Raw genomic sequence first — 27,772 nt, 5'->3', positions numbered from 1 at the left:
GAGAGCAATTGGCGTGAGTACACAGTGTCCCGAATCCCGATCTGCCTGGGATGCGTGGAGGTGGAGGAAGGAGTTTGGAACAACTGCGGAATTCTGGTCTGGGCTACACTCAGACGATTCCTAAGGTTCCTTTCTCTTGAGCCCCCTCCTGACAGCCCTCAGGGGTATCTAGGGTGATCGGTAGATGAATGGCACTGAGGGAAAGCCCCAATCACATTTGCCTCCATATGGGCTACGCAACACTCCCAACCCTGCATCCATTCCTCCTGGATGCTCCCCTTCCTTCGCAGGTCAGAAATGTTAGCAATTCAGGTTGTAGGACTGAGAGAAAGGCATGGGATAATTAGCAAAATCTGCCCAGGTTCCCTAAGATGCATAGGTAACTTTAACTAGTCTGTTTTACCACCCCAATGTTTAAAATGAGCTGTGTTCTCTTTAAGCTACTAGAGAGGCATTTTTAGAATCAACTCCTCAGGTAATCTGCTACCTTACAACCAGTAGATATCCCTTAACACTTAGGCGGCTCCTTTAGTCTACAGAGCAAAGGCAACAAAAGAGCGCATGTTTCTCTTTTGCAATGGGTTTTTAGTGGCTGGGAGGATAAGCAGTAATGCCCTTAAGTCTGAATCCTCCCAGGGTCTCTGGCACAGGGCAAACTGAGACCCTAGCACTTTGCTAAAGGGGACCAGAAACCCCTTGGCAAAGCAAGGTGAGAGACGGGTTTTCTGGACTGTTTAGGAAGCTCAAACTTAGGGAGACGTCCCTAATGAGAACAGTTTTCTCTGGTGCGTCGTGGGCGCCTGAGTCCTGTTTTCTTCTCACTCAGACGGGAGCTTCTCTCTCTCCAATACGCCAGGTGCACCACTAGCCTGCGTATTGAAAAATTGGGATAAATTTGAACCTCAGACGCTCAAGAAAAAGCGCCTCATTTTCTTGGCCTGGCCTCAATACAAACTCTCTGATGAAGAAACCTGGCCACCAGAGGGAAATATCAATTTTAATACAATTTTACAGTTTGATAAAATTTACAAAAAAGGAAATGGTGTGAGGTGCTGTATGTTCAGATTTTCTTTGCTCTAACGGAAAATCCTAAATTATGCCAACAGTGTAAAGTAGACTTAGCTATGATATCTGCCATGAAGAGAAAAAATCTTGGATTCACTGAGGAAAAAGAATCAAGAGAAAAATTTGGGCCGATCAAAGTACATACCCCCTTCCCCCTTCAAGATCTAAGGCAGATAAAAACTGACTCTACTGGAAAGTTAGGAGATATGCCAGATTGCCTGGGATTGGATCTATCCAAAGGAGCTAATCCTGTAAGTAAAAGGGAAACTGAGGCACTCCCAGCAGCTGCCAGAGCCATTTTCGCTTTGGGGAATTTCCTCATCCTTTCCTGCACTGTAAGGATTGCTCCATCTCTGTCCACTTAAAAAGAAGGGACACTGAATGCAGTAAAGTCAGTCACACTGAGACCCTTGATTTTACACCTATAATTGCCCCTATGTGAAAACATCTGGTCCACTCATGGGGAAATCTATGGTGCCACTGATAGGAGTCATAATTAAATGGAAGTTAAAAACCTGGAGAGATTTTTCTCTTATCTGGTCTCTCTATTTTAAAGGTTATTATAGATTGTTTCTTGGGGATGATCTTGGCTAAATGTGTGTCTAAAAGATGATTTTTTAATTGTAACATCTGGTATCTAAATGAGTTTGAAGCATTGCATAATCTTGCAGTTAAAAGTTGGGGTTAGGTAATTGTTTAGTTTGTGATTCCAGATAATTCATGCTGGAGAACTTAAATACTTAGGATAGAAAATTAAAAGAACTCTACTTCCAAGTTGGCAAGTAACTCCCAATCATTTAGTTTTATTTTGAACTGGGTAGCCTGAGAAGATTTCACTAGGTGTACCAGTGCATTAACTTGGGCAAGGATAGTAAATTATGATATGGTATCTGTTCCCCTCAGTGTGTAAGATTTAGGAAAAAAATGTTGAATTGGAACGTTGGTCTGGCTTATTGAAATAACATTGAATAGCAACAGTCTTAAATTTTTAAAGCTTAATTTTGGATATACATGGTAGTGTGTGGTTCTCTTTTAAGATTTTTTTTTCAGGTGATTTAATGTAACATAATACTACTTTAGGAACTTCAGAACAAAGGAAGTAGCTTAATGATCCTGAAGGAATTTCTTCTGATGGTGGCTTTTATATTATCAAGAAAGATCCTATTTTCAGTTTTGTGTGAGCAAGTTTTTCTAGTGTAGGAAAATGTAAAGGTATGAAATTTTGTAAATTGTATCTTAAACTTGTATCATAATTTTCAACATCCAAACCTGAAAATTGTGACTTATGGTTAAAATGCCTTAGGCATGAGGTTTCTGCTCAGAATTCCAGTTTTCCCAGTTCCTTCCAGACCTCAGCCAGGACTTAAGTTGATATGCAAATAGAAGTCTGGAGCACTCAGTATGAGACAGATCTGAGGCCCAAGAAAAAAAAAAGAGTAAAAGTGTCTTTTTATGGGAACTCAAACTAGATTAAACCAAAGAGTAAATTGTATGGCATTTACTAATTACTGGCCGGTCAAATTTTTTCTAGGACTTTGCTTTTTTCTTAGATTCTGTATTTTTTTTTTTTTTTTTTTTTTGAGCTCATGATTTTGATCCTACAGACAAGTTAATGTTTTTCTGATAAGTTCTATTTTTGATCAACTGGAATTTTTTTAAACATTGCAATGAGATTTCACCTGAAAAAGCTACAAGGCCTTTACTACTATGTTGTGTTACACTTGTGTTACGTGTTGTATGTCTGTGTCTGTATGTGTGTATGTCCATATATCATGCAGTGATATGACAATTGACAGATGAGGAGCGCTCATGAAAAATTAAAAAAAAAATGGATCCAAATATCTTTGATTCACGTGATTCAAATGGCTCAATTTAAATTTGGTAAATAGATGAAAAAAAAGATGTCTATAAAATTTACAAGTATTGTTTTAAAATGTGAACAGAAGGAGGTTAACAGATGAAAAAGAAAAATTAGAAGGTTCTAGGTATGGATTTAATAGAGGGAAAATGTGTTTTGGATAAGAGTCTATATGATTAAGCAATTAGGAGTGTTTAAGTAAATGATATAAAGAAGGTCTGTGTAAGTTGCTTATAAGTGTAAGATTTTGAGCAAGTAATCTTAAAGAAATTAAACAGCTGGTTAAACAAGTGCTGTTGTTTTAGAGAATTGTGCTATGTTATTTCTTTAAAAGCTAAACTTGGTTAATATAAAAACATCAATGTAATTGGTGCTATTAATGTGTTCATATCTTCCAGGTATACAAGTCTGTTAGGTAGAAGCTTTAGAAAGAGCATTATATCAAGCTGTGTTCTAAAGTTGTATGGTAATTTTAGGCTTAAAAGAAAACATGTTGGAAATTTATTTATCATTTGTGTTCTATAACTGGACTTGTTATCAATAAGATATGTAAAGTTCCATGTTACTTTTTACACTGAGATACAATTTAAATGTATTTTTAAGTTAATGAGAGCCTAATCTGTGTAAAGGTTTTCTTGTAAAACACAAAAATACTTTGCTACTTTTCTACAAAAGGTTAAAAGCTTTCAGCCTTTCTTTAATTCATGTTTTGGGTGTGATATTGTGTTAGCTAATATTCAAGTGAACTTGAGCAACAATTTATGTAGGCTTTGTAAAATGATGTTTAAAAAGCAAAGATCAGTTTCAGAACTACAGTACTTAAGATTTATGAAGAGCCCTGCCTTACTTGAGATAAGGCTCTGTCCCATCTCACTACATGTGAAAGTGACTATGGAAGAAGTAGGCCAGATTTCAGTACATTTAAAGTTGTGTCCAAAAGTTGGTTTTTGTCATGATTACCAGGATCTCAAACAAGGGATTATAATGTATAACTCTACCAAAATTCAAGGTAGCTATTACATGAACTAAATATGTTTTTACTCTTGATAATTTTATTTTGTAGTTTTCTTATAAATGATTTAAGATTGCCTGTTAATGTTTTGCAGAGGTACTGCTTTAAGAACACACAACCTGGGTTAATTTAAGATAAGGAGTTATCACCTACAGGAGAGAGAGATAGACATTAAAGCCCAGTACTCTTAGTATAAGGCTGTTGAAACTTATTTGCTGGATGTTTAAGATTAAGTTTTAAAATTAAAGTTAAATTAAAAGGGCCAAGAAAACCAATATTTGGCTCTTGCCCTCTGAGTCAGTCTGAATCAGGGAATAGGGGACTTCTCCAAAGAGCTTTGCAACTCTAGGCCACATAACCTCCCGATCAGGGAGATTAATGAGACCAGTGGAGGACAGAAAGCCAATCAGTGCATTTGCTGTGAAGAGGAGGGTCATCAGAAAAGGGAGACATCCCTGATGCTTCCGAGGGAAGCCACATGGTCAAGCAAGGCCTGGACCCATCCTAGCGCAAATGGCACTAGCGGAACTGAGAAGCTGCTGTAAGTTCCCCGAGGACTCCCAGGGAAGCTCAGCTGACTGTTAACAATAGATAAAAACAAAAGTCAGTTTGACTTGCTTCATCTTAAACACTTAGCAAAGACAGTCAAAGCCAAAGCACAGCTGTTCCTGGGCATTTTAAATAATAATAATAGTTAAATGTAATTTCCAAAAATAAGTAAACTGGAGGCTGCAAAAGAGATTCTCAGACAGGAATGCCTGATAACTATCAAAAGGAACTACCAGAGTAGTTTTTAGTTTAAGGCCTTTATTTCTAACCTACACAGGTAGGCTTAGTGTTTGCAAGTATGGTTATCCAGCCCTAAGTAACAGAATTAAAGATTTCTCTATTAGACACAGAGGTTATACTAGTAAAAGGATTTTGCAAGATCAGATGACATTAAATTATTAAACTATATCTTAAGGGAAAGAATGTCTGTAACCCTAAAAGTTAAATGTTGTGTTTACATCCCTGACATTTCTGGCAATGTGACAAATGTCCTTAAAGATTTACATGCTCAGATAGAAGCCATGTCCTCAACAACTTTGTCATGGAAACAATATCTTAGCTCCTGGTTCTTGGTACTTCCTGGTGGAAAACATTGTTAGTCTTTGTCTTTGCCATCATACTCATTGGCATATTCCTGTGCTATGGCATTTATTGCTGCATCAATATGGTTCCAGTACTAATGAATTCTTGTTTCTCTTATAGACCATCCATCACTCAAATGGCCCTCCAGACTATTACTTCTCAATTGGACTTCTATCATAGACCACTCAATAGACCCGATTTTTAAAGGGGGACTCCAAACTGCTTGCCCCACACCGTCCCTTTTCAGCCTGAAGAAGCCAGAAAGATCTTCTTCGCCCCCCTTCCTTACAGCAGTAAGAAGTTCCCAACTTAGAGGGGGGAATGAAGCCAGATTTAAAGTTAGGTAGTCAGTGTAGTTAGGTAACTCGGGTCTAATGCCGAGTGAAATCTAAAATGGAGACCATGCTGAGAATGACTCAGGGAAAACACAGGACAACTCATGGAATGTTAATGAAGTCCCTAAAAGGCCCTAGGCCAAAGTCCACCTCAAAGAAATGTTAATGAACAGCCCCCAGCAAAAAGGTGCTGACTCAGAAGTCCTTCCTGACCAGATTACTTCTTTGGCCCACCTGTGTCCCACCCCTCGGGCCTTCCCACCTACATTCCATCACTGAAAGAACTATAAAAAGGGGAGACAACATCCCTTCCACGGATTCCACCTCTTGGGTCCCCTTCTTCCTCCGGGAGAAGTCTTTTCTGCTGTCCTTTAATAAACTTCTAATTTCTACTCTGAAAAAATAAAAAAAAAAAAGAAGCAACTGTTGGACTTAACAAGGAGGGTTTCTTTGGTGATATTTGGAATAGCAGTTTCAGTTCAACAGTGAGATTTAAAACCGACTACAGTGGGCTCAGGACAATGTGGGGAAATGGGAAATAGTATAAACACCTTTTGACAAATTTGCTGTGAGGGGAGAAAAGAAAGGGGCTACAGCTTGAAGGAAAGGTGGGAATGAAAGAGGGTGTTTTGCTTTATAATGTTGTGGTTTGTTTAATATTTCTTGAAAATTTATCCTCCTTAGGTGGTCTTGACAATAAATTCCCTTGGAAAAAGAACTACAAAACAAAAGAGGACAGAAAAGTGCTCCCTTTAGTGATTTTGCCTTTTTCTATTCATTCCTCTCTGTAGATGTTTCCCTTCTCTCTGCTCCCCACTCCTCTACAGAGTTCACACTGGCCCTTGCCTTCAACCTTAATCATCCAGCTTGCATGCTGGTTCATTCTCTCTTCTAACTTCATTTATCATGATAGGCCAAGCCTCTGCCATGCCTCACTGCCTCCTCTACTATGACATTCCAAGAACAGTTCCCCCCACCCTCTAGAACACCTCCCTGCACCCTGTCTTTCAGAGACATCACCTTTCTCCTGCTTCAAAAACATAGAATCATCTTAAATTCATCCATCTTGCCCAGTATTTTTACTCATGGAGTATAAATAAACCCTTAATCTTTAGTAATTCTCTCCTGCTAAATGCTTTCTGTATACTCTACCATGAATGTTACTTTACATTTTTCCTAGTCAACAAGTCCCCAAACAAGTATAGGTTTCTCTACCTGACTTTTGAATTTCTTCATGATCTGCATAGATAGGTACATACCTACCTATGCACCAGTCCCCAATGTAGCGTCTTCATTGCAATTAATTATCATTAATTACCAATATTTTGTCTTTGATCATGCTGTTAGCAGCACCAAAATTTCTCTTTCTCCCCTCCACACTTACAAATCCTACCCATCTTTTAAGACCCAGATGAAGTCTGAATATCTCCAGAGTCTTCCTGGACAACTGTAGAGCTCACTGATCCCCTTATAGCTCATTATATTGCATAGTTCATTATTTATATTCCACATTGGCATGTTGGTATCAGTTTCATGTGAGTTAGTACTGTCTTCCTAAGTAGATTATAAGTTAGGCACTTAATAAGCACATCCAATATGGTAACTGATTTGATTTACCCATGTTAAAACATGCATAAGAATAGGCCAACATTAGTACAGTTCATTCTAATACAATAAAATAAAAATGCATTTATGAGCCAGGTACTATGGCACAAATCTGTAATACTGCCAGCAAATCAGCAGGCAGAGGCAAAAGTATCACAAATTCAAAGACAGCCTCAGCAACTTAGTGATACGTTGTCTCAAAAATATTATTTTAAAAGTCTGGGGATGTAACTCAATGGTATAGTGGACCTGGGCCCAATCCCCAGTATGGCAAAAAAAAAAAAAAAAAGTATTTATGAGTAAAAATCCTCTTGTTCTTCTACCAATAAAATAACACCCTTTGCTGAACATCGAAGTTGCACAAGGAAAAAACAACTACATTAGTACATTAACCATAGTTGCATGGTACTTCACTGGAATATGAGACAAAAGGACTATCTGATTCTTTCAGAATCAAACTTCTAGTTTATGTCAGAGCACAGAAAATATTGTCATTTTAATTTTTTTTTTTTTTTGTACCAGGGACTGAACTCAAGCGCACCTAATCACTAAGCCACATTCTCAGCCCTTTTTTGTATTTTATTTAGAGACCAGGTCTCACTGAGTTGCTCAGGGCCTCGCTGAATGCTGAGGCTGGCTTTGAACACATGATTCTCCTATCTCAACCTCCCAAGCTGCTGAGATTACAAGTGTACACCACCACGGCCAGCTCATTCAACTTTTTAATTCACAATCTAAACAATAACTTACAGTAGTCATTTCGAAGACCAGTAAGATGAATCTTCACCTCTGGTTGACATATGGGATAGTTTTTATCACAGAACCTGTTAAGATGAAAGAATTCATCTCCGGCTCCATATTGGCAACCTACAAAGAACAAACATTTAGAACAAAGTTCTAAATATCTCTAAAAGTCTGAAAATATAATGTTTATCCTTGTAGGTATTAATAGAATACAAAGCAAAAAAAGAAAGTGGTCATCATTATAGAAACTGTAGTACAAAGAACTGGGGAGAAAAAAAATGAAGAGAGGAACTAGGGTTATGGCTCAGTGGTAGAGCGCTCACCTCACATGTGCAAGGTCCTGAGTTCAATCCTCAGCACCACATATAAACAAAATAAAGTTATAAAGAAATAAATAAATAAAAATGAAGAGGACTTCAGTATTAATTTAAACAAGAACATTAAAAATTATCCTGTGGCACATTTTAATAAAAAGTACATGAGTGCCAGACTTAAGTGTAGATAACAGGTCTTCTGGGGAACACACAGAAATACTACATCAGGCTTGAACATTTTATTCTTTCACATGAGATTTTAAAACTAAAGTGAATTTTGTACATCAATGTTCATCACACCCATGCTTACCTGGTGGACATACACCCTCCTTTAATTCTTTGTCAATAAATATTTGTTGATACATTGATTTTAGCTTATTCTCTATTTCTGTACCAAAGCATACAGAGTTATCACTTTGGGCTCATTTTACCAGGACTACCTAAGTCATGATGGCATCTTTTGTTCTCTTTTCTCATTAAAAGACTCCACTAAGTTCAAACCACAGACCACTGTCTTTTCATCTTCAACCACTTATTTATCATCAAACTGAGAATGAAAGAATCAATAGGAACCAAGACAAACCAGGTGATTTGTGGTCACTGTGACCCAAATGGTTTCTGATAAAGGCATGAGAGCTTCACAATGCTATACCGTTACACCAAATTATTACTCATAAATTCCTACTGCAGGAACACAGATGGTCTGCAACTTAACAATGGTTCTACTTAATAATTTTTCACCTTCACATCATTATTCTGTTTTTCATTTCAGTACAGTATTCCAAATAAATTGCATGAGAGTTTCAACTCTATTTATAAGATATGTTTTGTGTTAGGTGACTTGCCCAACTGTAGACTAATTTAGTGTTCTGAGGATGTTTAAAGTAGGGCAGACTAATAGATTATGTTTGGTTTTATTAAATGTATTTTCAACTTACAATGAGTTTATTGGGACATAGCCACATCACAAGTCAAGGAACATCTATACCTCTGAAAATGTATAAAATAATGTTATTTGAGAAATAAGACAAGAAACATGAATAGAATGCTGTTAAAAGGGGACATTGCAAAGAAATTACTCTTTAAAAATTAAAACAAGGATAACCAAAATTAAGATTTAATAAGGCTGTTGAACAGGACTGAGGTAATAATTCAGGAGAGAGAAAACAGGTGAAAAAATGGAACAAAGAAGATAGAAAAGTGAGAAAACCAATACAGAAAGATCAACATAATAATTTCAGTAAGAGGGCTGGGGCTCAGTGGCAAAGCACTTGCCTAGCACATGTAAGGTACTGGGTTCAATCCTTAGCACCACTAAAAATAAAATAAAGCATGCTGTCCATCTATAACTACAAAAAAAATTTTAAAGTAATTTCAGACAGAAAAATTAAACAAAAGTGAATAAATTAAAGATACTTTTTAAGAACTATGGACTATGAATCTCTAAGATTGAAAAGGCTCACCAAGGAGTACTATAGCCTGGATATGAGGTGTTTCCCCCAAAAAAGCTCATGGTGTTAGGCATTGCAGAACTGTTCCAAAATGAAATTATTAGATTATGAGACTTGTCACCTAATCAATGGATCAACCCATTGATGGATTAATAATTTGAATGGATTTCTGGTAGTAATTGAAGGCAGGTAAGGTATAGCTGAAGAAGGTAGGTCACTAGAGGTGTGCCCTTGGGGATTATATATATTATCATTGGTTCCTTGAGTATTCTTTCCCTCCCAACCCCCTGCTTCCTAGCTGTCATAAACTGAGAAGCTTTCCTTCACCAAGCCCTTCCACCATGATAGTCTGCCTCACCTCAAACCCAGAACAATGGAGTCAGCCAACCATGGACTGGAACTCTGAAATTTATCCTCCTCTAAGTTGTTCTTGTCAGGTGTTTTGGTCCCAGCAATTGAAAGCTGAGCAACACAATAGGTATTGAGAAGTAGGTCATCATTGTGACTAACCTGACTGTGTGGTTTAGAAACCTTTGGAACTAATTGTTGGAGAAGTTTAGAAAAGTTTGGAGTTGCAAGCTGGAGAAGACTTAGACTATTGTAAGCAAAGCTTAATAGTCAATTCTGGTGTGAGTTTAGAAGAGCAGAATGCTAACAGAATGTAGACACTAAAGACTGCTCATGAAGCTTCATGAGAAAAAATCTATTGGGAATTGGACTAGTGGCCACTCATTTTACATTCTAGTAAAGAAGTTGCCTACATCTTGTCCAAGTCCTTTCTGTGAGTCTGAATTTTAAAATGATGGATGAATTCATCTGGTGGAGGAAATTTCAAGGCAGCACAGCATTCAAGTGGTGGCAGGGTTTTGCTGGTGGCTTTTAGCTAAATTTACTGTGATAATCAGGAGCAGAAAGCAGATAAGAAATATTTGAAAAACTTGCAGTTTGACCAGAAAAAAATCATGTATAAAATAGGACCAAAGAAGGTGTGGTTGTTGAAGAGATTACTGTCAGTGCTGATTCTGCAGGAATGCAAGATGCTGGAGTTAAGGATTTCAAAGAAAGGCCTGGGAGGCCAGGCAGAGTGTGGCAGAATTGTAATCTCTGCAGGTAGCCCCTGAGAGGGCAATGCAGGAAGATATAAGAAGGATGCCAAACCTGGAACAGAGACTCCATAAATTAAGGCATGCCAATAATGTGAAAAGTCTACCAAGAAAAGCTGCTAACTGTGAACAGAGCCAGTCTAAGAGAGAGATCAGGTGGTGTGTGACTGTCAAGATCAAAAGGGTGGGGCTGCCAAAGCCCTCTGGGGATCATATCTTGCCATCATGTGCCTCAGAAGCTAGACAAGGAACTACAGAATTTGTTTGCTCTGCTAGGTTTCAGTCTTGTTTTGATCCCATCCCTTCTTTCTTTGTGCCTATTCCTGGGAATTTTATTCCTTAAAATGGAAATGTTTACTCTTTGCCATTAAATATTGGACATATAACTTGCTTTTTGATTTTTATAGAGAATCACAACCAACAGTTGGCCTTGAGACTCAGATGAAACTTTGGACTTAGACTTTTGGGCAACGCTGGAACTGTTAAGACTATATGGACTCTTGGAGATAAACTGAATGTATTTTGGATTATGAGATGAACATGAGTTTTTGGAATCCATATGTGGAATGTTATGATTTGGATATGAGGCATCCCTCAAAAGAAAGAGGTGAAATTATTTAATTATGAGAGTCATAAACTAATCAGTGGATTAATCCATTTGATGGACTAATGATATGAATGGTTTACTGAGTGGTAACTATAAGCAGGTAAGTCAAGGCTGGAGGAAGTAAGTCACTGGTGGTGTGCCCTTGAGGATTTTATATGCTGTCCCTGGCTTTCTCGCCTGTTCCCCCTTTTCCTCCCGTCTCACTCCCTCCCCCCCTCCTCTCCTTGGCTACCATGAGCTGACAACTCTCTTCTGCCATGCCCTTCTGCCATGATGTTCTGCCTTACTTTGGACCCCAAGTAATGGAGTTGACTGACCACGGATTAAACCTCTAAAACCATAAGCCCAAAATAAACTTTTCCTCCTCAAAATTGTTCATGTCAGAGATTTTGATGATAGCAATGAAAGCCTAACTAACACAATGAGTACTTTTTTTTAAAGAGAGAGAGAGAGAGAGAATTTTTTAATATTTATTTTTCAGTTTTTGGGAGACACAACATCTTTATTTTATTTATTTATTTTTTAATGTGGTGCTGAGGATCGAACCCAGCACCCCACACATGCCAGGCGAGTGTGTTACCACTTGAGCCACATCCCCAGCCCATGAGTACTTTTTTTTAATGCCAAGCTTCCTCATCCTGAAATTTTAGAGCACTGGTGATAAGAGATATTTCTAAGAGCATCCAGGGAGAAAATGATAACGGCATACAAAGTATTGGAAATTAAAATAACATATGACTGCTCATCAGCAACAATTAATGCTAGAACACAATAAAGTTCAAAATTCTAAGCAAAACTAGAATTTATAGCCACTTGAACTATGGATCAGGTATAGTAGTAGAAAAAGGACATTCTCAGAAATAATGGACTTAACATCCAAGAAGATAAGTCCCAGGATTATAACTGTGCAATTGGCTAAGGGAACAAGCAGCCTGTTTAGCAGGTTCAGAAGGAGGTTACCGAGGAAAACAGAATAAAGTAACCGCGTGGAAAATATTATCAATAGTTGTAGAAAAAACACTGGAGGGGCTGGGGATGTTGCTCAAGCGGTAGCATGCTGGCCTGGCATGTGTGCGGCCCAGGTTCGATCCTCAGCACCGCATACAAACAAAGATGTTGTGTCCGCCAAAAACTAGAAAATAAATATTAAAAATTCTCTCTCTCTCTCTCTCTCTCTCACTAAAAAAAAAAAAAAACACACTGGAGCATTTAGAGGAAACATTAATAGTTTATGGACATCTGTTAAATGAGGCAAGTAGGAAAAACAAAGCTATATTTAAAAAAGAAGAATACATATGGTATACTATTTGGCTTGGTGGTGAATATAGTTTTATAGGAAGATGATATAAACACCAACTACTAATTTGATTTTTTAAAAGTATGATGTGGCCATGTCCAGAAACCAAAGAATGAAGCAGGAAAAGAACCAAGTTCTTATCTACTACACTAGGAGGTCATGATAAAGTCCAAAATTATAAGAAATAAAAGTTTGCCAATATTATACAAAAATATATGTAAATAGCAGGAGAATCACTGGAAAAGCTAAGGGTGGTACCCTCTAGAAAAACAGGGCTTGTGGGCTGAGGTTGGGGCTCAGTGGTAGAGCACTGGATTCTATCCTCAGAACCATGTAATAAATAAAATAAAGTGAGAGAGAAAGAGATTTGCTGTCATTTAAAAAAATTTATTAAAAATAAATAAAACTTGGGGTAGAGGTGGTTAAGGTAGAAGATTATGAGAAGCATCCATATCTTACAATAACATTTAACCTAATATATTTTAAAACAAGGAAGAATTGAAGGATGCAAGGTAATAGGAAAGAAGGACAAATGAAAAGTCTTTGCCTCATACCTTTCCAAATACATTGGGATTTATCACAGAGCTGCATTTTCCCATCAGTTTTCTGAACCACTTTCTGGGTAGAAAATAGTTGGTTTGGGCATTTCTGAAAATAAACACACATAAAGAGAATGCATCTTTAGAAACACACTTGTACATCTCAGATGCAATAAATGAATACAGAGTTATAACTGATGATTCACTAAGAAGTTCAAAGATTACACATTGCTATAGCTAACACCACAATAATTACTATTATTTATTAACTAATCACTGTTCAATAAAAAATGCTGAGGGTTAATAAAAATATATATTGCTTATATATTTATACATTATTTATAATCTCAACAACCCTTACAGCAGATATTAATCAGCTAAATTAAAATTATTTTTTATTTTTTAGCCTAAAAATCTACTTAGCCTATAAACCAATCTCATACTATTACACCTTTACCAACTAAAATACAGACAGAGATCTTAAGAAATTTGTCCAGATTTTCATGAGCACAAAAACTGTTATTAAACTGGGCCAGTATATAAAGCACATTTCTGACATTCCTTCATCCAACTTAGATCAAAACCAGCTAGGACAATTAGCAATAAATAAATGGAAAGAAAAAAGCTTATTGGAATTTTCTAAAAACATACTAATGAATAGTTAAGGCAGATAAAATTCATTTTTGTTCCTTCACAACAGCATCTTATATGTATGGCAATACCTAAATTTCCAATGATTCAGACCAAAATCTCTCTGACAGGCATCTTTTTAATATTTTGGTTTCTCTCTCAGTCTTATCGGACATAATAAACATTGCCCATCAATGAATCATGTTTTTTTATATATATGTCCAAGGTAGAAAGATGCATTTGGGGTAAAGGATTCATTGTTGTAGAAACTATCCTAAGCACGTGCTTGGCAGCACCCTGGCCTTTACCCACAGGAGGCCCCTCTCTGACCTGTGACAATCAAAACCATTCTCAGACATTGCAAAATGCCACCTGAGGCACAAAATTACCCTGAGGTGAGAACCACTCACATTAAATAGCATTTCTAAAATGGCCTGCTGTTCAGTAGTAGCTCAATGCAACTCTTTTTTTTTTTTATTTTTTTTTTTTTTAGTTGTAGATGGACACAACACCTTTATTTTATTTACTTATTTTATGTGGTGCTGAGGTTCGAACCCAGTGCCCCATATGTTCGAGGTAAGCACTCTGCTACTGAGCACAATCTCAGCCCCTCAATGTAACTCTTTACAGATTCACTTATTCAGAATCCCATAGAATCCCCAAAGCTGAACAAGGCATTTTCCCACACATGCTTCTCTGTTCTGTCTACTCAGAGGTGCTCATTACTAGTGAAATCTACTTATTACTTTAACTAACAACCCAGAGCTCACCGATATGAACTCTCAAAGACTCCACAGCCAGTCAGGCCCTCACTGTAGAAACATTCTCCAGGTGATCAAGTGAGGACTGCATGAAGACCACATGTATTTACTGGAAAGTATCTTTACCACACTTGGTGCTTTTTGACTTCCTACTGGTCATGACAACAGATGCTCTACATAGAGCTGTAAAACAGTTTCTACTATCCCCTGCCAAGGTCCCTCAGTGATGTACTAGGTGGCATGACAATTGCTGTAAGAAAGATCTTTCCAACACCACCGTGAGCCTACAGAGCCACCAACCTTTCTGCCACCAACTACCAGACAGGATATGGGGAAGGAAAAGGGAATTTCTGAGGGCCTGGAGAGTAAAAATTTCAAGCATCAGTGTGGATGCTAATGACCTAGCCCAGGGTGATTTCAACACACCTCTCTCACCATTAGATAGGATTAGATAGGTCATCCAGATATACACAGTGAAGATAATATACCATGACCAAGTGGATTTCATACCAGGGATGCAAGGTTGTTTCAACATATGCAAATCACTAAATTCACCACCTAAATATAATTAAGGACAAGAATCATATGATTATCTCAATAGATACAGAAAAAGCCTTTGACAAAATCCAGCACCCATTCATGTTAAAAATGCTGGAGAAACTAAAAGTAGAAGAAACTTATCTCGACATTATAAAGGCTCTATATGACAAACCCAAAGCCAACATCATACTGACTAGAGAAAAACTGAACACATTTCCTCGAAAATCAAAAACTAGACAAAGATGTCCCCTCTCACCATTCCTATTCAATATAGCCCTTAAAACTATAGCCAGATCAAACAGGCAAGAAAAGGAAATTAAAGGGATAAAAAGAGGAAAAGAAGAAGTCAAATTGTCTGTTTACTGATGGTATGATCCTATAACTAGAAGTCTCAAAAAAAAATCCACCAGAAGACATCTAAAGCCAATAAACAAATTCAGCAACGTAGTAAGATATAAGATCAATACCCATAAATCAATAGCTTTTTTATATTCCAGTAATGAATCTGCTGAGAAAGAAATTGGGAAAACTATCCAACCCATTCACAATAATCTAAAAAATACATATACCTAGGAATAAATCCTATAGGACACTGAAGAAAGAAACTGAGGAAGATCTCAGAAGTTGGAAAGACCTCCTGTGTTCTTACAAAGGCAGAATTAATATTGTCAAAATGCCCATACTACCAAAAGCATTAAATAGATTCAATGCAATCTCCATCAAAAAAAAAAAAAAAACAATGAAAAAGCAGCCTAAAATTCATTTGGAAGAATAAAAGACCAGAATAGCCAAAGCAATACTAAGCAAGAAGAGCAATGTTGGAGGCTGCACAATACCTGATCTCAAATTATATTACAAAGTTATAATAATAAAAGAAACAGCATGATTTAATATTAAAATAGACATGAAGATCAATGAAATAGAAGACACAGAGACAAATTTTTAATAAACTGATGAAAACAATTGTTATCCTTATGTAGACACATGAAACTAGATGCTTATCTTTAACCCTGGACAAAAGTCAAACCAAAATAGATCAAAGACCTTAGAAATTTACAACCAGAGATATGAAAAACTGCACTCTATATGTGTAATATGAATTGTAATGCATTCTGTTGTCATGTATAACAAATCAAAATTTAAAAAAAATTTAAAAAGAAATTAGCTCAAAAACTAGAAGAAAACATAGGTTTAACACTCAAACATATTGGTGCAGGCACCAATTTCCTTAATAAGACCCTTATAAAGTTCAAGAAATAAAATCAAGAATCAATAAGTAGGATGATGCTAAATTCAAAAGCTTCTCAATAGCAAATGAAATTATTAAGAGCGAGAAGAAAGATCCTGAAGAATGGAAGAAAACCTTTGCCAGCTATTCCTCCTACAGAAAATTAATATCCAAAATACATAAAGAACTCAAAAACCTTACACCCAAAATAAAATAAATAACACAACCAATAGATGGGCAAAAAAGCCAAGCAAACATTTCTCAAAAAAAGAAATACAAATGATCCACAGATAATATGAAAAAGTGTTCAACATCCCTAGCAATCAGAGAAATGCAAATCAAACCTACATTGAGATTTCATCTCACTCCAGTTAAAATGGCAATCGTCAAGAATACAAATAATAAGAAATGCTGGCAAGAATGTGGGGGGAAAGGTATACATCTACATTGTTGGTAGGACTTTAAAGTAGTACAACCACATTGGAAAGCAGTATAGTGATTCCTCAAAAAAAAAAAAAATCTAGGAATGGAACCACATTAGGTCCCAGCTATCCCACTTCTTGGTATTTATCCAAAAGAATTAAAATCAGAGGGCTGGGGTCGTGGCTCAGTGGTAGAGTGCTCGCCTAGTATAGTTGAGGCACTTGATTCAATCCTCAGTACCACATAAATATAAAATAAAGATATTGTGTCCACTTAAAACTAAAAAATAAATATTTTATTTAAAAAAGAATTAAAATCAGCGTACTAACAGGCACTTCAATGTTTATAGCAGCTCAATTCATTCCAAGTTATGGAACCAGCCTAGATGCCCATCAACAAATGAATGGATAAAGAAAATAAGGTATATAAACAATGGAGTTTTACTCAGCCATAAAGAAGAACAAAATTATGATATTTGTTAGTAAATAAATGGAACTGGAGAACATCATGCTGAGTAAAATAAGCCAGAGTCAGAAAGTCAAGAATCAAGTGTTTTCTCTCATATGTGGAAGCTAGAGCAAAATAAGAGGGGGAAGTAGGTGAGGAATTCCATGAAAATAGAAGGGAGATCAGGAGACTAGAGGGAAAGGGAGGAAGGAGAGGGAGAAGGGACAGAAAAAGAGCAGAACTGTAGGATGATATTGACCAAATTATTCTATGTACATTATATGGACATACCAGGCTGAATTTCACCTTTATGTATATCTATAAAGCACCAATTAAAAAATTATAAATAAACATAAAGAATATTAGTAGAATTCAGGAAGGGAGGAGGGAAGGGAAAGAGGAAATACAAGGGACCAAAATGGAGCAAATTATATTCTATGCATGTATGGTTAAATCAAAATGAACCCCACTATCATGTATAACTATAATGTAATAAAAATCATTTTTTAAAAATAACCTGGTCCAGTCATGAGGCTAACAACATCCTTAATTATCTCAGTAGAAATCTGTAACCATCCCTCACTCTATGCCCTACAATAAGGCATCCAACAAAAGACCTGTTCTAACACATTGATACAGATACACACACACACACACACACACACATGAACACCTATACATATATGTGTGTGTGTGTGTGTGTGTGTGTATATATATATATATATATATATATATATATATATATATAATATGTATGTATGCCACATTATGTATATATATATACACCATAGTATGTACAATTGTGCTATATTTTTGATCTTTACCTCACTGATGGTTTTCCTCATTTTCACTTTTTTGACTGGTTCTAACAACATGATTTGGTGGAATTTTTTTTCTTAAGAAGTGCCTCTATTCATATTCATTTGCTCATTTTTTTCTGTCAATAATCTATCATTTTTTTCTTACTGATTTTTAAGGGCAGCTAAGCAGCTCTTTACTCACATTTGAGTCTCAATTATCCAAGCTTCTTAAGCTGTAGGATCTTCACTTTTCTCTCTTACCTACCTGACTTTTAGAGGCAACATTTTCCTTTACAGCTCTGTCCAGAGCATGAGGTGCCTCACAAACACAGAGAGCAGAGTTATTCCTTTCATAACTTTCTTTGGTAGGAAACTTTAGTGGCTCTTTGTAGATTCCTACAAGAAAGACACTTAGCTTTAAATTTGGTTTTTAATATAACAATCACTTTGCAGGTCTCACCACAGAATCTCCCACAATAAAACAGAATGTGAGGTCCAGCATGAAAACCCAGGATGGGGGTAAGAGAAAGGAGGAGAGAGGGCCTTACACAGAGCACTGGGTTCATAAGTGAACGCTCATGAGAAACTGCTTTAGTAGCCTCTGAATAAGGGAAGAAATGCTGGATTAAAGGTCTGACTCCAACTGCAGCATCAGTGGTAGAAATGCTTCACCTCTTCATAGAAAGTACAGGCTTGCACATTTGAAGAATGGATGGAAAGAATTCAATAATTTAAAAAGATGGTGCAAAGACTATCTGATTTGCCCATACTATGATCATCCTGCAGGGAATCACTACAGGAAGTTTTTGTGTTGTCAATCATTGGTGCTCACTGCATGATCATGAGAATATCACTGTCATCCCCCACCCCTTCCTACTGCAAAGAAATGTTACAAAAGTCAAGTGCGATAGCATCAATGTAACACTAAGTTAAAAACAGAAGTAAGTGTTATTTGCATTAATTATTTCACATTTGTGTCCTTCTCAAGGTTGAGAATGCCTTTTAACAGGTTTTTTTTTTAAAGAAAGAGAGAGAGAGAGAATTTTTTAATATTTATTTTTTAGTTTTCAGCAGACACAACATCTTTGTTTGTATGTGGTGCTGAGGATCTAATGCCAGGCGAGCGCACTACCGCTTGAGCCACATCCCCAGCCCTTAACAGGTTTTTAACTGCACTGGCAACCTGTGAAGGCATCCTCTAAGACTAAATATATGCCATATTGCTTGTTTATCAGAGGGGCCAAGAAACCATTGGAAAATTGTGGCCTTTTGAATGTGACAATCCCTTCTTCATTTGGAAAACCATGGGCTTGGTAAGATGTTGCTAATGTTCTCAGAGCCTGGTACCTCGAGTCCTGTGATATTCAAAATCTAAGAGGTGTTATGTTACGTTAAAGGAGGAGGAGGGATGAAAACATGAAATGTTCCTCAAAGCTTTATGTCCTATTCCTTGTCCTGAGAAAGTATGCATGCTTTCTTCCTTGTGCCATTTATACAAGGGTATAAAGTAGAAAAGGCTAGCTCTCAGAACCTCAAATGAAAAAGGAAAAGTGCACTTGGATGCAAGTACTGACAATCATCCCTATCATAAACAAAGAGGTCAAGTCCACCAGCCAAAGAAAGCAGGGACCTCTCAGGTTTCCTGTGGTGAGCATAACTGCAAATGAACCTCTCTGTATGTGTCCCTTACACTTCTGAAACCAAGAAAAGAAACACCAGCAGCAAAACACTTAGAAACCAAATTATCTGATTAATGCCCAGTACTAAATTAAATAGAAAATAAAGTGGACTTTCTTGTAAAATCTTCTTGACTAATACATATTGTCTGAAATTTTAAATTTCCCACATAAGGTTTTACTAAGAAACAACCAATAAATTGATTTAGAACCTAAAAAAAAAAAGGGAAGCCCCCAATTTTAGCCAGAGATGCCCCTAAAACAATCAGCAATAAAAACTGCTCCCCAATTACAATGGGACTCAAAAGATTTCTTTCAGAAGATAGTCATAACACTGATCTTTCTTAACCCTGTATCTCCTACCGCTGCATTCAGCTGATTTCAGAATTGATACTTGTCATTACAGAGGAATTTCATTGGTGTAACCAATTTGATTCTGCAATCTGTATTTGGGGTAAAATTGGGAGTTCATAACCCACTTGAATCTAATGTATGAAATAAGATATGTCAAGAGCTTTGTAATGTTTTGAACAACCAATAAAAAAAGGGAAAAAAATAAAATGATTTGGGTTCCCTTTCAATCTGTAGAACTACAGTGCCTCACTGAGAAGAATTGGCACAACTGTCAACATTTGTCTTTATAAAAATGCTGATAGTCAAAAATTATGTTCCCTAGGGTTTTTAAAGGGAAGAACAGGAATTAAATCACTAGATGAGAGGTGGCAAATTTTGCTTATCAATTTCTTGTTCAAAGGGAGGGAAAAGGTGGCTCATGGTGGTGTACACCTCTAATCCCCCTAGCAACTCGTAAAGCTGAGGCAGGAGCATCACGAGTTCAAAGCCAGCCTCAGCAAATTAGCAAGAGGCCCTAAGGAACTTAGTGAGACCCTGCCTCATAATTAAAAAAAAAAAAATAGAAAAAGGGCTGGGGATGTGACTCAGTGGTTAAACACCTGGAGTTCAATCCCTGGGACCAAAAAAGGGAGGAGGGGAGGGGGAAAAAAGGGAAAAGCAGTTGACTAGATATGACATTAAATAGTTCTTTAAGGCAAAGATTCTCTCAGGAATACATTCCTTTTAACATTTCAAAACTAGGCTCACCTGGAGTCAAGGTGTCTTTCTCAGGTGTTCCCAGCACTGATTGAAGGGATTCAGGGATGTCAGTGGTGGAAAGCTCAGCTCCAAAGGAACAGGCCAAGTCCCCGGTTTGCCTTTGCTGCCATCTTGTGGCGATTGGGCTACTGGCAACAGGAAGCTCTGCTGACAGGCGCTTCAAAAAGTTGCTCTTGAAGTTAGAATATGTAGTAGTAACTGAATCCAATACCTGTTTTAACAACAAAGAAAGCCACAATTTATAGCAAACTCAATGATGCAAAAATAAAAATTCCTTACAAGAGAATTACAAGTGAGTTATCTAATACAACACAGAATATGTGGGTATAAAATATTTTAATTTTTGTGACCTGGGAGAATATTAGATTGTTAGATAGACAGGGGGTGAGTCAGGGAGATCACAAGTCGAAAGCCAGTCTGGTCAACTGAGACCCTTTATCAAAAGGGCTTGGGGAGTAACTGAGTGGTGGAGAGTCCCTCGGTTTAACCTCTAGTGTGAGGGAAGGGGGGAACATACATGGGGCTGGGGCTGTAGCTCAAAGGCAGAGCACTTGCCTAGCATGGGTGAGGCACTGGGTTCAATCCTTAGGATCACATAAAAATGAAACAAATAAAATAAAGGCATGCTGTCCATCTACAACTACAAAAAAAATTAAACCCATTATATATTTAGAGCCTCTACTGAAGAATCTGTAGACAAACCAAAATAGTTTAGGAAGTAATTATATAGATTTCTCTATTTTTCCAAATTTTCAGCTGATTAAAGTTAATTTTTAAGACACTGTGGGACCAAACAGAGGATATCTGGGCCTCCATAAGACTAGCCAAGCAGCTCCTGCCCTTGCAGGTGGAGGAGCCACCATCGCTGAAGATGTAGTTAATTTTGAAAAAAAAAAAAAATTAACTTGCTCAAGGGTTTCCTTGGCATCCTAGAACTTAAATATTCATTTAAAAAAATGATCCTGAGTTGAAAAGGGGGAAATAAGGTCCATTATCCTCTGGCTCAGCTCTGTCACTCTGTCAATCTTGAATGTTTCTCATTTTTGGATCTCCTAGCCCATCTTTACCAATATGCTCTCCAACAGCTCCTTCAGGAAAGCATCTCTGACCTTCCATTCCTACCCATTCAAGTTTCATCAGGCAACTTGTTTGGGGCCAAATAATGGTCCCCAAAGATATCCAGATCCTAGTTCCTAGAACTTGCTATTGTCACCTTACATGATAAAGGGACTTTGAACATGTGATTAAGGATTAATCTAAACTGAGATGGGAAGAATAGATCCTAAATTATCTTTTTGAGTCCTGAATGCAATTCCATGTCCTTCTAAGAGGAAGACAGAGGGAGATTTGGCTACATACAGACAGGGAGATGGCAACATGATCACAGAGGCAGAGGCCTGAGTGATAATGCTCCCACGTCAAGAAATGCTGGCAGTCATGGGAATCTGGATAGCAAGGCATGGATCCTCCCCAGGAACCCCTGGGTGAAGCAAGACCCTGCAGGCACCTTGGCTTCTGCCTAGTGAAACTGATCTCAGAACTCTAGCCTCCATAAGAGAATAAATATGCGTTTTAAGCCACCAAGTTTATAGTAATTCATTACAGCAGTTGTAGGGAATCAATGTGCAGCCTGCATTGGACTTCCACAGCTGACCAGGTGTGCCTCCAAAACAGCACCACCACATTATATTATTAACAATAATATTTATCAAGTGCTCAATAAGCAAGAGTGTAGAGCTAAGTGGTGCATCCAAGATTCAGGCCACTGCATACGGTTATACACACATTGCCTCCATGAGTGGCAGCCTTTGGAATATGCAGTGTTCAATCTTCACAATGAAGAAGGGTGACCCTGCCAAGGTTTCGAACTCTGACAAATCAATCTAATCCCTGTGCTTTGAGCTCCTGGGCTCATCCTCCCACTTTTCTGCTTATTTTTATTTTTCTCCTACTATATTATGCACTCCTGAAGACCAGGGACTTTGTCTTTTACCTTGATAGCTTTGGGGCATAGAATTATTTATTAGCATCTCAGAACTCCATAATGAATAAATGAATGAATCTCTTCTCTTAGAGACCATTGGTGCTAAAAAGGCACAAGGGATTTAAGAAAGAATCCAGAGGCAAGGAAACAAGGCTAATTTCTTTCTTCTCCATTAATAAGAACAATTTTCAAATTGGATGAGGTAAAAGAAACATTTCTCTAGAAACTAGAGACTGATATAAATGAAGCAACAAGATGCATCTGGGCATTTTAAATAAGGGCAAGTCTTTAAAGCAGATAACCGAAAACCCTTCCAAAACCAATACTTGTTAGTGAGCTATGAAAAAATAAACATGACAAATAAGAAAATGCCCCTCCTACAGACAAACATTTTTCATAGTCTTCAAATAGGAAGAACAAGCAATAAAATAAATTTGCAGCCAGGGTCCTAAATGGCACATGTCTTCCTAGATCCATGTTATCCTATATACATTCCCTGTGATGGGCTGCAGGTTTTGTCCCTGGCCATACACTATTTAACTTCATCAGTGGCTGAAGTGGACATTTATTTATCAAAATGGTTGATTGTTTTAAGTTAAAATATTAAAAGATAGAAATGGGATTCAGAATAAAATGTGAGATCAAAAGCCAATAAAATTAAATGTATGGTTCTTTTCACTGTACAAGCAAAAGATGGGAGAGAACCACTTGCAGGTTAAGACCACCACCACTACAGTATAGGTCAACAGAGTAGTGAAATTGCCTTTTTTAAAAAAGAACAGTATAATTTTAGGAAATATAAGGGGAAAACGGTGTTTGGAATAGTAGCAGGCAAAATCCCACTGTTTCTGGACCAGTCAGAACTCATCTGGAGAACAGTTTCTGGACTCTGAACTGTGATTCAAGAAGGGAGATGGATATGACAGGATTCAAAACCCAAGTTCATTGGAGGAAAGGAACCACAATCGGGGATCAGAGTGATGGTAGTAGCAGAGTATCACCCCCAACATATGTGAGGTCCTCCTTACATGAGGATGTTTAATCTAAAATAAAGAAGACTCAAAAGGAACTGTCTTCGCATATTAAAATGATGCAATTTATGAAAACAAGAAAAACTTACTCTGCATTGCCCCCTATGGCCAAAACAGGACCAATGAACGGGGGAGATAAATTTTTATTCAACACAAAGAACTTTCAAAGAATTAAAGAACAACTTCTCTTAACACTTTGAATATAAAATAAAATTCTCAGTCCTTCCACTAGGTATATAGTGTTTGTAGTGGTACGGATGAAAATGTTTTAATAGTTCCATACTTTCAATGTAAATGTTTAATGTTTTTAATTTTTAGTAATGACATAAAGTTTCCCTTATTAAAAAAAATAGCAAAATAAGTGAATATATTCAAATAAAAATGTTAAGTAAATAAATTATATGCAATTATAAAAAAATGTCAGAGGACTCATGCAAATGACCACAGCTCAGGAAACACTGAGTTTCAATGTTTTTAAACTTTTGTTCCAGGATCTATCTCCTGCTGAGGAAATGCCTGTCGCATAGTTTCAAATGACTCAAGTATTTATTAATAGAGAGGAAGAGGAAGATAAGAAAAATAAGACAAAGAAGGGAAAAAGGATGAATGACTCCGTAGTCCAGGCACATGGGTTCAGCTTGTTTACCCTGAGATTCTCATCACACTGACACTGTATCAGGAGGAATTCAGAGCACCAGGGCCAACAAATAAATAGAAAGGAGCCTAGAGAGGTTAAAAATAAGGTCAGGAAGTAACAAAATGAAACAACTAAGAAAACAGAAACAAATGGATCTATCTAATCTGACACACAAATCATTTAGAGGGTGGGGAAAACCTGGACATTCCAGAGGAGGCATGCTGATGTTGCTGGAGACTGTGAGAACCTCACGACAAAGTCTAAAGCAGCAAAGATGGCCTGTAGGCTCAGGCATAACCCCACCTGTCCTTCCTAACCTCTGGATGTCTGCCCCTGCTGCCACCCACCATCAACCACCCTAGGAGCAGCATTCTGTTCACGAGACATCTCAAATTTAGGGTCTCTGACCCTAAATTTCTGACCATTTGGATAAGTCAAAAAAAAAAAAAAAAATCCTCTTCTTATATCTGAATCCCTAACTGCCTTGGCATTCTATTGGATGGGCAATAAAGCACAAGCTGAAACTGTCGAGATCCTACAGATGATGATAATGTGCTGTATATTTCAAACAGCTAAAAGAAAGGATTCTGAATGTTTTCACCATAATAAAATGATAAATATTTGAGGAGATAAAAAAGGTTTACTGATTCAAACATTATACAACATATACATGTATTGAAGCATCACATAGGTAGCCCATAAATATGAATAATTTTTTAAGGTTTTTTAATATTTTTAGTTGTAGATGGACACGATACATTTATTTTATTTATTTATTTGTATATGGTGCTGAAGATCAAACCCAGTGCCTCATACATGCCAGGCAAGTGTTCTACCATTGAGCTACAAGCCCAAGCTAATTTTTAAGTTTTTAAGTATCAGTTTAAAAATAAATTTAAATCAAGGGCTGGGGTTGTGGCTTAGCAGTAGAGCACTTGCCTAGAACATGTGAGGCAGTGAGTTTGAGCCTCAGCACCACATAAAAATGAATGAATAAAATAAAGATATTGTGTCAAACTACAACTAAAAAATCTTTTTAAATAAATAAATACATTTTAAATCAAAACCAACAAGACCATTTTCAGGTGGGAGGTACTATTGTGCTCCTTTGCCAATGCCCACCACGGGGGCTCCAGAGCATCGATAGCATCCTTCCCTTTTCTTGCATCTCACTGGCAAAGGCTGCCTTCACTGAAACTGTCTTCTCTTGACTTGTTGTTCTGCAGACCTCCTGGGACACCTTCCAGATAACTTCAGTACACATGGACAAATTTTTTGCTGTTGTTTTCCTCTTTCTCCCCTTTTTAAGCTCCTACAGTGATTTCTTATAAAACTAAATGTCTCCAGATGAATAAAACCCCTTCACCAAAGTACTACAGCAATCTTGCCTCCTGTTTTCTTCTAAACGTATTTTATCAATTACAAAGAAATGCTTGAATACAGAAGAAATAATTTGAGTTATGAAGTTGAAAGTCCTAAACACCACTCCATTCATGAGTTCTGTGATCTTGGCTGAGTTATTACCTTCTTCCTATATCAAATGATTATTACAAGGGAAATAATGTGTATACTAAAGGAGATTACATACAGTATAAAGCTCATAAGGAAAAGTAATTTTGTACAAGGGTCAATATAAAGCTAAAACATAAGTTATTTAGCACTCACTTATTTTCTGCCTTATAATTCTTCCTTGTTTCATGTATGCTCTCATATCTCCAAAATTGCTTTTAGTTTGTAAGGGCCAGCTCATTCACTAACACTTTATTTATATCCTCTACAAAGCCTGAGTTGGTTAGCTGAGTCAATTGCTTTATCCCACTGTGGACTCCATGTCTTCCCCTAGACTTGACCTTTACTCTCTTCCTCTCCTTTAGGTAGTTTCCCTTAATCTACTAAAAGAGTATTTGTGTGGGGTTGTGGCTCAGTGGTAGAGCACTTGCCTAGCACATGTGAGGCACTGGGTTCGATTCTCAGCACCACATAAACATAAATTAAACAAAGGTATTGTGTCCATCTACAACTAAAAAAAAACTTTTTTAAAATAGTATTTGCGGATGTTTTTAGCATACTGTCGCTATACAGAGAAATCTGCAATTATGATATATAGTTTGAGATTAGTCTTTCTATAGGAAAAAAACATGGAAAATGAGAACAGATCACCAGAAGTTGAGAGATGATGTTGTCAAAACATATACAGAGAAAGACTCTGCTAAATGAACAAAGAGGTATATGCAGGGGCCAAATTTGTCTATATCTAGAACCAGAATTCTCCAAACCATCATTTAACAGACCTAAGTAAACATTCATATATTATGATTTCATCATTTCAGATTCTCAAGACTTAGGATCATTTAATTACACACTGATTCTTATTTCATCCTTTATAAGAGACGTACACTTACACTTTCAGAGTAGTGTTCATATTTAGTAAATCTCAGGTCAAGCCTACCTAAGCATCAGACTTGCATAATCATTCTTATTTATGAAGCATGCTGGCTTATACAGCAATTATTGGCAAGTTTGTTGATGTTGTTGTTTGTTAAAGAGAGAGAGAGAGAGAATTTTTTTAATATTTATTTTTTAGTTTTTTCGGTGGACACATCTTTTTATTTTATGTGATGCTGAGGAGGATTGAACCCAGCACCCCACGCATGCCAGGCGAGCACACTACTGCTTGAGCCACATCCCCAGCCCTCATTGGCAAGTTTATACAGTGTAAGTTTGGATCTCTCAGATTCATTCAGCTCTGGGTCACTCAATGCTCAATGTGCTTTTAAAACGATGGACCAGCAGCTATCATAATGAGTTTATCAAAATAATATCATCCCATGGGATCCTGCCTGGGGAACAGTCAGTCAACACCCTTCCCAGACATAAGCATTTTGTCTCCTCATCTCAAAGCACAGTTGTAACCGGACAGTTTTACATGTATAGCATGCATTCTATGAATTAACTTTTAAAGTGCAAGTCTTGAACCATTTGCTTGGACTGCCCAAGGAGTTAATTAAAACATCTAGTATATTCGTGGAGACCTGCAACATATCTACTGTGTAACCCAAACAAGATTGGAATGTAAAGGCTCTCAAACTTAAATGTACAAAATCTATAAAACTACATGTTCTGATTCAGGAAATCTGAGGTGGGACCTACAAGCCATGTTTCTTAAAAAATACCCAGGTGATAGCCATGCTGTAGGCCCAAGAATCTCACCTGGAAAACAAGACCAGATAGATACCATAGCAGTTCTTGTGGAACAGGTAACACAGGGACATTAACAATTTAAACAACTCAGCCAGAATTCACCAAAGTAAACTACCACAGTTGAGAAGTAACACAACACAGTTTGTGTACATTTTTGTTCTTTACTAGAAAAAATGTTCAAAAGAAATACTAAGGTTTGGGGTTTGTTTGATTTTTGGATTGATTTTTGGTTTTTGTTTT

The 27,772-nt window shown here is 37.1% G+C and overlaps 1 protein-coding gene across 3 annotated transcripts in view; it reads right to left on the bottom strand.

The window, feature by feature from the left end:
• Positions 1-27,772, bottom strand: part of Cdc20b (cell division cycle 20B) — a 53,828-nt gene that overhangs the window by 14,047 nt on the left and 12,009 nt on the right. For all 3 annotated transcript variants that reach the window (XM_027938148.2, XM_027938150.2, XM_027938151.2), the window contains exons 3-6: positions 20,668-20,890; positions 18,156-18,286; positions 13,077-13,170; positions 7,757-7,873 (exon numbers count right to left, since the gene is read on the bottom strand). In XM_027938148.2, the coding sequence (XP_027793949.2) occupies positions 7,757-7,873; positions 13,077-13,170; positions 18,156-18,286; positions 20,668-20,890 (565 nt within the window). The remainder of the gene's footprint in view (positions 1-7,756; positions 7,874-13,076; positions 13,171-18,155; positions 18,287-20,667; positions 20,891-27,772) is intronic.

This window comes from Marmota flaviventris, chromosome 5, assembly GCF_047511675.1.
Source record: "Marmota flaviventris isolate mMarFla1 chromosome 5, mMarFla1.hap1, whole genome shotgun sequence".
NCBI classification, from domain to species: domain Eukaryota; kingdom Metazoa; phylum Chordata; class Mammalia; order Rodentia; family Sciuridae; genus Marmota; species Marmota flaviventris.
Note: the sequence above shows the minus strand (reverse complement) of the source record. Positions and strands in the feature narration are given on the sequence as shown.